Raw genomic sequence first — 12,198 nt, 5'->3', positions numbered from 1 at the left:
AAATAATATATATTTGTGACATATATATGTAATTATTATTAGTATTATTACTATTAGTTTCACGCCAAAACATGAAGAAAGTGTGACAACTTTGCCGAAACATGTTGTTTGAGTTTTCATGGTGTCCGTAGTTCCCCAGAGAAGAACGCCAAACAAGCACGTGCTTTCTCAGTGCTCATAGTGAGCACGCGCGTATTTTGCCACCTGGGCGGTGCGGAGCAGCAAGAAGACGCAGGGGGAACCATATCTGATGGGGAAACGCGGATTGACGTAACAAAACCACCTAAATATGTTCCGTTCATACAGGTGGTTTTGGCACTTTTATGCCATCTCTGTTTGCTGGAATATTTTCCTTCTCCTGTTGTCTTTCAACTTCATCTACCAGCTTCAGTCTTACCCACCATGGCTGACTGGGATTTTGGAGATTTTAACTGGTGTACCCAGTTCTTTTGGCCAAGGTAAACTAGCTCTTATCTGTTAGGAGTTTTTATTTCTTTTCCGATCCTCGCTGATGGGGGGCGGGGGGATTCTCTCTGCAGCCCCGCAGCTGTCCACAGTCCTGGTGCTGCTGCTGCTGTGTGTCCACTCCCTCAGGAGGCTGCTGGAGTGTCTGTTTGTCAGCGTGTTTTCTGATGGGGCCATGCATCTGGTGCAGTATTTGTTTGGCCTGGGCTATTACATTGTGCTGGGATTGACTGTGCTTTGTTCGGATCTCACGGCAAAAGGTTAGATTCTCTACTAATACTGTCATGTGCCATTCTGCTATGGTGATGTAAATGCTTATGCTTCTTGTTTAGGTCCTGGGACTCTCCTCTCTTGCTCGGATTGGATTCGTGCGGCCGGATTTGTTCTCTTCATCGCGGCCTCTCTCCTGCAGCATCAGTCTATGGTCCTGCTGGCCGGGCTTCGCAAAGGAAAGTCAGGTCAGTCTGTGAGCGACGGAGTTTATTTAACTCTACCAACTACTGACACATCTAAACAGACTGAAAAAACTTTAGGTGTCATTGAAACACAATTATTATATTTACTTTGCCCTTTCATCAAAATTTTTCATCTCAATACAGAATAGTGGATTTCTTAGAGATAACAGGATCAGTTTGTAAAGGCCGTATGTGAAGCACTTTTAAAGGTTCAATTAGTTTAACGGTTTACATCGAAGGGTCAGAATCAGAAAAATCACCAGAAAATGCTGATCTAAGTCAATAAAAGTGCAATAACGTTTAGCCAAAGAGACACAGTATTACTATAGGGCTGAGAAAAAGCGACTTTGGCAGAGGACACAATTAATGATTTAAGTGGGCCAAAAAAAAAAATGTATTAAGATATTGATATTAAGATGAAAAATCTGAAATTAAATTTGATGAAAGGGCAAAGTAAGTGTAATAACTTAAAAAAAGACAGAAGTATTGAAGTTAAAATAGACAACATGTCTTAGTTGTCACAAAGAAGGGTAGAAAGCAGCAAAAAGAGCAACGCAGCCACCATCACTAATACGAACGAGAAGGCATGTTCTGCTGCAGCTGCTGTGAAAAACCTAAATGCATTCTTTGACCTGTTTGCTTCTCCTTTTAGGAAGAGTGGAGACTCTGGCTCACCGGGTGCCAGAGGGGGGCTGGTTCGAGCTGGTTTCGTGTCCACATTACTTCGCCGAACTGCTCATTTACGTCTCGCTGGGCTTCACTCTCGGCGGGTTCTCTTTCACCTGGTGGCTGGTGGTCCTTTACGTGCTCTTCAACCAGGCACTGGCTGGACAGCTTTGTCACGACCTTTACATCAGCAAGTACGAGTCGTACCCAAAGCACAGAAGAGCATTTATACCGTTTGTGCTCTGAGCTCTTTGCAACTGTAAATAGACTGCAAATTCTGATATGAGATTCAAAACATGGACCTTAAATTAGTGTTATTACTGTCAGATCTTGTTTTATGGTATGCCAACATGTCTTTGCTTGTTACAACATTCCATCTTGTTATAGTTGAGGTTCAAACTTATTTATAAAGATGTAAAACAACTGCCGTTGACGTGAAGTGTTTTACATTAACATAATAAAACACCAAAGAATGGTAAAATATTAAAATGACAGGAAAGAAAATCCTCCCTCATACATATATAGAAGCATGGGTTTGGATCCTCACTGATGTGCTGGGAGAATTGATCCCATAGTTTTAGGGGCGACAACTGTGAAGTTTTGTGCACCAGTCTGGACAGCTGTACAGAGCTGATCACTAGAAGTTTGCAAAATAGTTTTTAGTAGATATAAGAATGGTTTGATTGTGCACAAAAATAAATGACCCGAAATGTTACACAGTAATGTAGGCACTAAAATACACCACAAACAAAGAAGATGGTGTGAAGTCTGAAGCTGGCTACTGTTGCTTTGGCACTGAGGGTAAATAAGTTTGCTTTTTCTAATGCGCTTCCACAAAGTTTTGTCCAGGTTGCCTGTCCAGTCGGAGGCCACTAATAACCTCTTGGTGGCACAAAAATACCAAACACAGTAAGAGAATTTCAAGAGTGCCGTTTATGCATATTGATGAGGTGGGATTTTACATTTCAGGTCAAACAAAGAAACAACTGTTTAAATAAAACAGATTTTAGAAAATGCATGTAAAAGAATACAACAAAATTATTTTCTAGAGGCGATTGAATGCTAACTCTGTCTTCAGACTCTGAAAATTACACCTACATCAGAAAGCTGTTGGCTCATTTTCGCCCGTGCAACCGGTGAGTAAACTGAGCTCTCCGGATCACATGTCAGTGGCTACAGGAGCTGAACAAATATTTACACAGTCATGGTGGTTTTGATCATTCTGACTTTATGCATTTTATCAAAACTTAACACATAATTTAATTTGCAACACTGACCAATGATTTAAATGTTACAGTCGGTAAATAAAAAAAAAACATTATTTAGCATTAATTGATTAGATTCAAGCTGGCCCAGACCTTGCTCAGGATTAGCAGTTGGAAGGTGTGAGTGTTTTTAATAGTAACACACCTCGAGTGTTACAGCGACGCAGAGACTTTTGGAGACTGGTTTGGCTTCTTTTTGCAAAGAAAACATTCACGTACAGGCTAAATTATGCAGAAAATACCATTACTGGATATCACTGGACTATTCAAACTTCCACCAGACTGAATGGGCCATCTTGAAAAAAGAACTAGAGAGAAGTGTTATGAAAGAGACCACAAACAGTCCTGGGTCATGCTGACCGTAAGGTGTGCTAAAGCTATGCATGTGGCAGGGTTGCTTCTCGTTCAATGTAGTGGGCTCATATGTAGAATACTGACTTGTTGGCCAGCCGACACTAATTAATACGTAGCTTTTATTTGAACTTTGCTCCACAACAAATTACCTTTAACTTTGAGCTAATGCCGACAAACTGTCCAATCACCGAATTCTCCACTCAGGTCGTCATCACATACGTAGAGAGTCATTATTTTTCGCTGTCCAATCAGGTGTCGGCTCTGTTAACTTAATGCTGGAGCGACATTACAACTTCCCTCTTGAGTTGGCCCAGTTGGTTTCATCGTGACGTGTAACCCCGGGTACTGAATAGTTTGTAAAAATGAAGTTTGCTTGTTTGGTTTAGGGCAAAATGAAGTGAATTTCGGGATAGGAGACAGTCTTACAGCTCGTGTTGGGTCGCTTCCGGTAGCAATAATGCCTGTGTTGTTGGGAAGAGGAGATGGAGGAGCTAACAGAAGTCTGCTGTTTCCGCTCGCCGCCGTGTTGCTGCTGTCGGTCGGAGTTGCTGCCATTCAGGAGGAGCAGAAAGCAGTGCAGGAAGAGCCGCAAAAGGAGGTAAAAATGTACATTATAACGCCCAGTTAGACATTTATGTCGTGGTCGGCGGAGAGCTTCTCTGAAACAGCTAGCTCCTGTGAGTTAGCGCGTGCTAACCAATAAACACCAGCGTTTTCCGGGTGTTGTACTCCCGGAGTGACCAATTTGATATAGTTTTTGACTGATTTCATGTCAACAAAGCTGCCAAAGTGCTTATAAACTGGGGTTATGGTCGGTTTAATATACTTCCACCGGTACCGACAGTTTCGCGAGTTTTGTTTCCTCATTCATGTTGTCATGTGACCTGGTTTGGGATGCAGTATGGATATTTTCTATAAGCGCTGTAACTTGACTGCTGTTTTTTGTTTTGTTTCACAGAAAGCCACTAGTCCCCATCCAGTGGGGCCTATTGTTACTGAGAATGGCTCCATCAAAGGAAACCTGGGTTTCATCCACGCCTTCGTGGCCTCTTTCTCCGTTATCATCGTCTCAGAGTTGGGAGACAAGACGTTTTTCATCGCAGCCATCATGGCCATGCGTTACAACCGCCTCACCGTGCTTGCAGGGGCAATGCTGGCTCTGGGGGTTATGACTTGTCTGTCAGGTTTGCATCAGCCTCTTTTTTTTTTTTTTTTTTTTCCTTTCCCCCCCTGGACAACTATTTCATTGCTTTCTGAAACGTAATAAAAATCCCGCTTCCTCCTCTCTTCAGTGTTGTTTGGCTATGCCACCACAATCATCCCTCGAATCTACACCTACTACGTGTCCACTGCACTGTTTGCCATCTTTGGGGTGCGCATGTTGAGAGAGGGCCTGAAAATGAGTCCAGATGAAGGGCAGGAAGAGCTTGAGGAGGTGCAAGCAGAGATCAAGAAGAAAGACGAGGAAGTGGGTCCAATTTGCCTATTCAAAGAGCATGCAAATTTTTTCTGAATTATCCACGTTCTGTCAAAAATGATGTTCCAGGAAAAGTGCCTTGTTTTCTCCTTTGTGACTCAACCTTAATGTAGAAGATTGTAGCTTTGCATATCATAAAGATCATTCCGCCTTTCTGCCGTCCATGAGATTCCAGCACAAAGAGAGCAGAGCGGACATTGCACCACTGTGTGAAAGCACAGCGGCAGCAAAAACAGGGTCTTAATAATATTTCACAACAAAAAGAAAATAATTGGAGTTACCCATTAAAAACAATCTATAGTTCCTTTATATTACTGACTGGCACAATCAGTAATGCGTATCTGGGATCTGCTTCTGCGTGCCGCTCTTTACTACTGTTTTTATCTCGGCTCAGGCAGCAGATGAAACCAGAAATTTATTATCAACTCCGGTGGAGATGTGGAGCAACAACAGTGTCCACATGCAAGAAATGGAACTGAATTTCTCATGTTTTTTTTGTTTTTTTTTCCCCCGCTGTGTGTGTTCTCTAATTCCTTTATTTCCAGCTCCAGCGCTCCAAGCTGGCTAATGGCGCTCCGGACGTGGAGGCGGGAACAGGAACCACCCTACCTCAGTCGAAGTGGCACAGATTTATCTCACCGATCTTCATCCAAGCTTTCACCCTCACCTTCCTGGCAGAGTGGGGGGACCGCTCACAGCTGGCCACCATCATTCTAGCTGCCAGAGAGGTTTGTTACGCTGCAGTAGGTGACCGATTACTGCTTTGATTTTTTTATTCTTTTTTTTATGCTTAATTGCCAGGATCCATTTGGAGTTGCAGTAGGTGGGACAATCGGCCACTGTTTGTGTACAGGACTGGCTGTGCTTGGAGGGCGAATGATTGCTCAGAAGATTTCTGTGAGGACAGGTGAGATGCTTTGTGTTACTTTAATCCAGTTGGAAATGCCTCAAAGGCTGTGAGGAATCAAATTATTTATTTTTTCTTAAAAATCCTCAGAAATGGTTTGTGTCCAATTTCCTCACTTATCTCATTCTATTAAACAAAAAACACAAATCTGGGAGTTGAAAATTGATTTTACTTAAATGTAGACTATGTCATCAATAAACTAATTAATTCACCCTTAGATATTAAGGATTAACCTCGTTTTGAGTTTTTGTTCGCTGCTCATTTACTTTATTTGGATAAAAAAAATAATTAAAAGAACCAAATTGCAACGCTTCAGCTTTTTGACACATCCAACTCTAGATTTTCAGAAGTGAATGAGAACCTGCATCCATAAAAAAAAAAATCTCATGGTGTAGAGTTTCAATTCATCGTTGATTTCCATTTTAAAAACTCTGTCGGCCTGAAACTTTGTTTTTGTTTCCACAGTTACCATCATCGGAGGGATTGTATTTCTGGCGTTCGCCTTGTCTGCCCTTTTCATCAAGCCAGAATCTGGATTGTAATTGGTGGACAAAAAGGAAACTGTTCATTCTGTAAATACGTGTAAGATATGGACAACTCGCTGGAAAGAGACTTTAATTCAGATTCAGTATTTGGAGTCTATTTCTCAGTCCCAGCAGCTTTTCGTCCATGTTGACTTTTGAGGTTATTTCCGCCGTAGACGTCCAAGAATCATTTAACGGTAGAAAAGCAGACTTTCTAATAAAAACAGAAAACGTCTGTCTTAGCACCTCGTACAGCCTGCTTTTCCTAGAAAAGCATTTGTTCCGCTTCTGTTCGTGACTCGGGTGAATTAGGAAACTAGGAGTGCGTTCCTCCACAAATTCAAACACGTACACATCACGGCGACGGGAAGAGCAGCTACTCGTTCTCAGCGAGACGTTCTACCTTTCATCAAAGAGCTTCGGATTAATCTTGGAACAGGAACCCCCCCATTTTAACGTTTTATTTGGTGCAACAGAATCATTGAGTTACTGCGGCTGCAGCCTGAAGAGGAACTGTAGTCGCTCGCTCTTAAGAGCTTCATTCACGTCTGAAGGAGTGTTGAAGAAACCCTACACTCGACCTGATAGCAGACCTCTTTACACAAAGTTAAACTGAACCTGACATGCAGTCCTTTTCTCCACTTTGCAGGCTCATTGTTGGCACTTAACAGCTTTCAGTTTGCATGGTACAGTACTGACCTAGTCGACCTCCTTAACTCTGATCAGTAAAAATAAAAAGTCGTGGAGTATCGAGGTCAGTGGTTCTCATCTAGATATCAAAGCTTTACTGTACCATGCAAAAAAAAAAACATTGGAGAAATAGTTTGGTTGCTTTTAAATGTTTATTTTTTATTTTTTTGTTCCAACTTGTTCTCTTATTTTTGATTTGTTTTTTCTCTCTCTATGTTTTACACCACAATACAGTCAGTATTTTTCCAATGTACTGCAGAGAGAGACCGACCCAAACCACTTCAATACCTCTATCATCTAAGCACAGTTTATGTACGGTTTTTACATGTTTGGTTTTATTTCTGAACAAACAAAAAAGCTTCACTGTTTCTTAAGATACATTTTTTTCTGAACAGTTCAGTGGAGATGAACAGAATGAGTTGTTTATGCTGAAGAATGGCCAGTCGGCATTTATTGTGTCATGAGGTCCGTGTAACGGAGGAGAAACACAAACTCATCAGGTAAAGAATCAGCGACTCACTACATCTTAGACACCTACAAATCATATGAAGCTCAACATTGAGGTGTTGCTTCATCAACACCATGTAGTTTTACCCCTTTTTATTTAAAGTTGTGTATTTATTTAGCTTCATTTACTTTAGTTGTGTACACAAGGTGGGAGAAATTTCTGTATGTGGGGTGTGATGCTTTTTTTTTTTTTTTTTTTTTGGTTTAACTGAATGGGTTTAAGTTGTGCTGTCAATATTAGACAGGCTTTGACCCAGCTGTGAAATACTTCAGTTTGATTTGATGAAATGTCTATAAACTTAGGATTAATAATAAAAAAAGAAAGTGTATTGTCTCGTTTCTGGGCAGCAAAACAACCTCGGAAAAGGCTTTGTGATGGGGCCAGTACTTTTATATTTATATATATATATATATATATATATATATATATACACACAACACACATAATCCATGTAAATGGTGCAATAATGCTCACCTCTGTTCTTATGCTGAATACAAATGTCATTGCCCAATTGTTGCTAGGTTGAGTTTGATATCATTTAACCTCATGATCCTGAGTCCTGAAAGAAACAATTTCTAATATTCTTACGTCTACATAACTTCATTTACAAACCAATAATAGGTTTGTGGTGCTCGGTACAACGCAGCTGAAACCTCAAATCAAAGACTTGTTACATTTCCCGTCTAACCTTTGTTGTTACATTGGTGGGATACTTTGTGTCCCTGTAGAGTTACAGGAAAGTGTGTGGAAAAATTACTTTCGTTATAATGATCTGTCTACTGATTAGCATGACTACTAGCTTTGCTCATAATAGCATCCATTCTAAGAATATTTCAGATTGAGACAGACAAAAAAATATACACAAATATGTCTAAATGCTTTTCTCTGCAATAATTTGAAATGAAGTTCACACTTTAATCACTTCTAGAGTTTCACCATTTTAGATATCAGCTAAATTACAGCCATCTTTTTGTTCACCCACTTGTACCAGTCAGAGCTGCTAAAGCAATACTGAATGGAAGTTCTTGTTTATAAAAGGTTTATTTGCTAGTTTATTACAAATTTCTTATTTTTAAAATTTCCTCATCTTTTCTAAATTAGATATTTTAGGTTTTTTTTAATTAATCCTGTTGGAGATCAAAAGAAGGGACACAAGTGATAGTTATCTGTGAAAAGTAATATAAAGCAGATAAAGTGTTTTGTTTAGAAAATAAAAATATAAACATTACAAGTTGCAGGCAGCTAATTAAAAGATGACATACAGATAGATGAGCTGGTTTTACTGTTTTATTTCAGACAGAATTATTCAATACAATTAAAAGGAGATAAAACATAATGCAGTGTTAGATTTTTTTGTCTATTAAGAGATTTGAAAAACAAATCTGAACAGATTGTTAAATCCCATGATGAACAGCAGGTGGCAGTAGTGTCCCAGTAGAAAGTTGTTTGCTGTAAGCAATCTTTTTTGTGAAAAAGGCTGTTTACAAATTCAGTGTTGTAATAACGTCGGCCTCTTTAATTTAGCGAGAAACAAACAGGTTATACAATTTAACTGTGGTATTTTAACTCTGAGGAAAATTTATGGAAAAAAAAAATTGATGAGCCACAAGGCCTTTCAGTGCCTTGAAAAATGTTCCTGCTCTTTTGTCACATCGCAACCACAAATTTAAATCTCTACTGTCGGGATTTGATATGATGGACCCAAACTAAGTAGTCTGTAACTGGACACATACGTAGTTCTCTGACTTTTACAAAAAAAAAAAAACTGGAAAGTGTGGCATGCATCTGCACTTTATTTTTTAACTGTTGCTTTTTTGGAAAGCTTGTCCTGCTAAGAAAAGACCAACAAGTAGTATATTGGTCTTCATTTAGTGACGTAATGCATCCTGATAAACATAAGGTAATGTAATTTTATTTATATAGCACATTTTCAGCAACAAGGCAATTCAAAGTGCTTTACATGAGTTAAAAGGAAATACAAACAAAATAACAAACCAAAGGAAAGAAAAAAAAGAGGAAAGAAAACTAATCTAATGTTCTAAAGTATGTAAACTAAGTGCTCCTGTTCAGGGTTGCTAAGTATCTAATTCCATTTCTAAATAGTGAGTACTCTACAGTTTCTGATCTAATTCCTTTTCTGGGTTAAAGTGAGTACTCCACAATCCTAAGTTTGTTCTAAATCCTTTTCTGGAATAAATGAACTATAAAGCAACACTTTCTAAAACGGGTGTGACGTTCTGATCTCAACTCTACTGAACTGAGCTGGTCGTTCACAGCCAACATCAGTGTCTGACCTCACGCATACAACTGTTGAAGAACGGTCCAAACTAAATCCTATGGTAAGAAAGTGGTTGTTACTTATGTTTGGTGTTTTAACGTATATAGTAGGACTTCAGGAGATGCTTTGTGGTTCCAAATGAAATGTTGGAAGAGAGGTTAAGCACTTTGTAGCCATTTACCTCAACGCTCCGGACGGCAGAAGAGCTGCGAGTTTCACACCATCTGCTAGTGAATAAGATCAGATGGTGAGGAGGCTGCCGGGATAAAGCCAACACAGTCGGAGCGATTCCGGGAACCCGGGAGGGAGGAGTCAGTGATCCGTCCCTGGAGCGTGAGTCGAGTCCACATGTCTTCTCCGGCCCTGATGACGACTCGCACCGAGCTGAACGCGTTCCAAACGCTGACCACACTGCGAACGAAACCACGATATCCTGGGGGAAAAGACACCGATGCCAACGACAAAGCAGAAGTGGGTCTTTGTGTTTGTTGTGTAAAGAAAAAAATTTGGCAGTTGGGAGGGGGAAGAAAAAAAAAAAGCAATGTGGTTAAAGTTAAAATGCTTGGCTGCCTCTGGAAAACTACAGCGCAAAAGGACCAGGGAAAGTTAGAGGTTATAAATAATTAGTGATGTTTATGCCCTGGTGAGTGTTTCCGTGTGTGTGTGCTAACACAAGCTTCGAATCCGTTCTGACCCAAAACGTTGAGTTTAATGTTGCATGGTCGGAAAAGTCATGTCTTACATCAACTGTTGAAGAAATGTTGGCTTTATTTTCTTTGAAGGCTTGATATTTGACAGCAATGCTGCAAATCTGAAAGATATATGAAGAATTGTCGAATTGAATTGCCATTTAAAATCAGATCCGTCCATTTCTCCACAGAGCAGCTGCCTGCTGAAATGAAGCATCCCCACAGTATTTGTAAAAATAATGAACAAAGATCACAAGGCAGATTTCCCTTTTAGATATATATATATATATATATATATATATATATATATATAAAGAAATGTAGAACAGAACATGTTGAAGAATTACACAGCCTGAGATGGGAGACTGTAAGATCTTCAGAAAAGAGGCGAGACAAATAAATTAAGATATGAATGAGGACAAATCTCACTGGTGCTTTCATTTAGCTTCATTGTGGTAGTAGGTAGTTTCCATTTCATGAGCAACATCTCACAAATTTGCAGTCTTCACTGTTTGGATGTTAAACACAACTTTAAAAAAAAAAAGACAGAAATGTGACTCAGACGGTTGAAGGAAACTGTGTGGAAAGTAAAGGTCAAAGATTGAAAAAAAAAAAAATTAAAAAAAGAAACAAAATCCAAACAGCATCGGCATTGTCTGCTATGCAGACGCACAAACATCCCCGCGGGAGAGAGCAAGTTGGGAAACATCAGCCACTGAGCATTTAAGAGCTTTTTTTTTTTGTCTTAGACTTCTTGGGGGGAAAAAAAGAACCCAGTATTATTCAAAGCTGCAAAGAACAACTATGCATTTCATGCATCATATAAAATATTAGGTCTTTCTTTTTCTGTATATTTACATCATATATTACACGATATTCTGTACAGTTAAACTGCCATCTACACCACATTCATAAAAATATTTTCTGACCCATAATTATTTTTATATAGAAAAACAAAAAGAGCAAAAATAATAATACAATATATTCAAACTGCCTGATCTGTTTGAAGATGCCGACGGTAAAATCTTTAACTCCAGTTAGTCGCAGCAAGTCCAGTCCTGGTTCTCCGCTGAACTCATCCCATCTGGAGGTTTTTCTTTTATATTGTTGTTGTTTTTTTTGTACAAACAGAAGATATCCTTATGAGAAGCCAGGCTGCAAAGTCAGTCTGTTCTCTGCTTCAGAGGCAGGACCCTCCTCAGTGTTTTCTGCAGAACTTAAAATGACACTTGTGTGAAAAGACCTGCGTGTCTTAGTTTGGCTGATCTTACGTCAGTCAGCTACTGAGGCTGAGTGGACGGGCGGTCAGACAGACCGTCTGACCGGTGAGCAGCCAGCTGCTGCTGCTGCTGCTGTTTCTGCTGCTGCTGCGCCGCTGCAGCGAAGGTGCTGTGCTGCTGCAGAGGGAACGCTGCCTGGAGGATGAGCTGGGCCGACTGGTTCCCATGAAGGAGCCGAGGAGCCTGGAGAGCAACATTTAGATCAGAAATACAGAGGAAACTTTTTGTCAACATTTAAAGCAAGAAACAAAATTATTTTTACGCCTTAAAGAATGACGGTGTTAAGAATGTTCCTAAACTTGAACTTTAGGGAAGTTTACAACCCCAAATTTATTGCTTTGGCCATTTTTTTTTCTTACAAAGACAAAGTAGCAAATGATAGTGAAATTTTACTTAAATTTTCTAAAAGTGAAGTGTACATCAGTCCCCTTTATTCTGATACTCCTAATCATAAATCAGTGCAGCCAATGGCCTTCAGGAGTCACCTAATTAGCAAAAACAATTCACCAACTGAACCATATTTACATTTCACAAGCTGAAATATCTGTTAAAAAAAAGTGTGTGTGTGTATATATATATATGCACACACAGGTGCTGGTCATAAAATGAGAATATTGTGATAAAGTTAATTATTTTCCAT

The 12,198-nt window shown here is 39.6% G+C and overlaps 2 protein-coding genes across 2 annotated transcripts in view; both read left to right on the top strand.

Annotated features, from left to right (window-relative positions):
* srd5a3 (steroid 5 alpha-reductase 3) overlaps positions 1 to 2,014 on the top strand; it is a 6,607-nt gene extending 4,593 nt beyond the window's left edge. The window contains exons 2-5 of the mRNA XM_015058358.1: positions 307 to 458; positions 540 to 725; positions 798 to 923; positions 1,573 to 2,014. Coding sequence (XP_014913844.1) covers positions 307 to 458; positions 540 to 725; positions 798 to 923; positions 1,573 to 1,832 — 724 coding nt within the window. The 3' untranslated portion in view covers positions 1,833 to 2,014. The remainder of the gene's footprint in view (positions 1 to 306; positions 459 to 539; positions 726 to 797; positions 924 to 1,572) is intronic.
* A 1,427-nt stretch (positions 2,015 to 3,441) lies between these two features.
* On the top strand, positions 3,442 to 7,634 carry tmem165 (transmembrane protein 165). The gene is made up of 6 exons (XM_015058368.1): positions 3,442 to 3,803; positions 4,164 to 4,389; positions 4,498 to 4,673; positions 5,228 to 5,410; positions 5,484 to 5,589; positions 6,055 to 7,634. The coding sequence occupies exons 1-6, from the start codon at positions 3,663 to 3,665 to the stop codon at positions 6,129 to 6,131; spliced, it is 909 nt and encodes a 302-aa protein (XP_014913854.1). The 5' UTR covers positions 3,442 to 3,662; the 3' UTR covers positions 6,132 to 7,634.
* Positions 7,635 to 12,198: the final 4,564 nt, after the last annotated feature.

This window comes from Poecilia latipinna, unplaced genomic scaffold (genome assembly GCF_001443285.1).
Source record: "Poecilia latipinna isolate Pla-1442-1.1 unplaced genomic scaffold, P_latipinna-1.0 Scaffold63, whole genome shotgun sequence".
Lineage (NCBI taxonomy): Eukaryota > Metazoa > Chordata > Actinopteri > Cyprinodontiformes > Poeciliidae > Poecilia > Poecilia latipinna.
The sequence above is the reverse complement of the archived record's forward strand: the minus strand, read 5'-3'. Positions and strand labels throughout refer to the sequence as shown.

Bases quoted from the DNA above. Each gene is read 5' to 3' on its own strand.
- tmem165 (XM_015058368.1), top strand. From the start codon at position 3,663: ATGCCTGTGTTGTTGGGAAGAGGAGATGGAGGAGCTAACAGAAGTCTG. The intron at 4,674-5,227 runs GTGGGTCCAATT...CTTTATTTCCAG, and splicing joins TCAAGAAGAAAGACGAGGAA to CTCCAGCGCTCCAAGCTGGC. The intron at 5,590-6,054 runs GTGAGATGCTTT...TTGTTTCCACAG, and splicing joins GAAGATTTCTGTGAGGACAG to TTACCATCATCGGAGGGATT.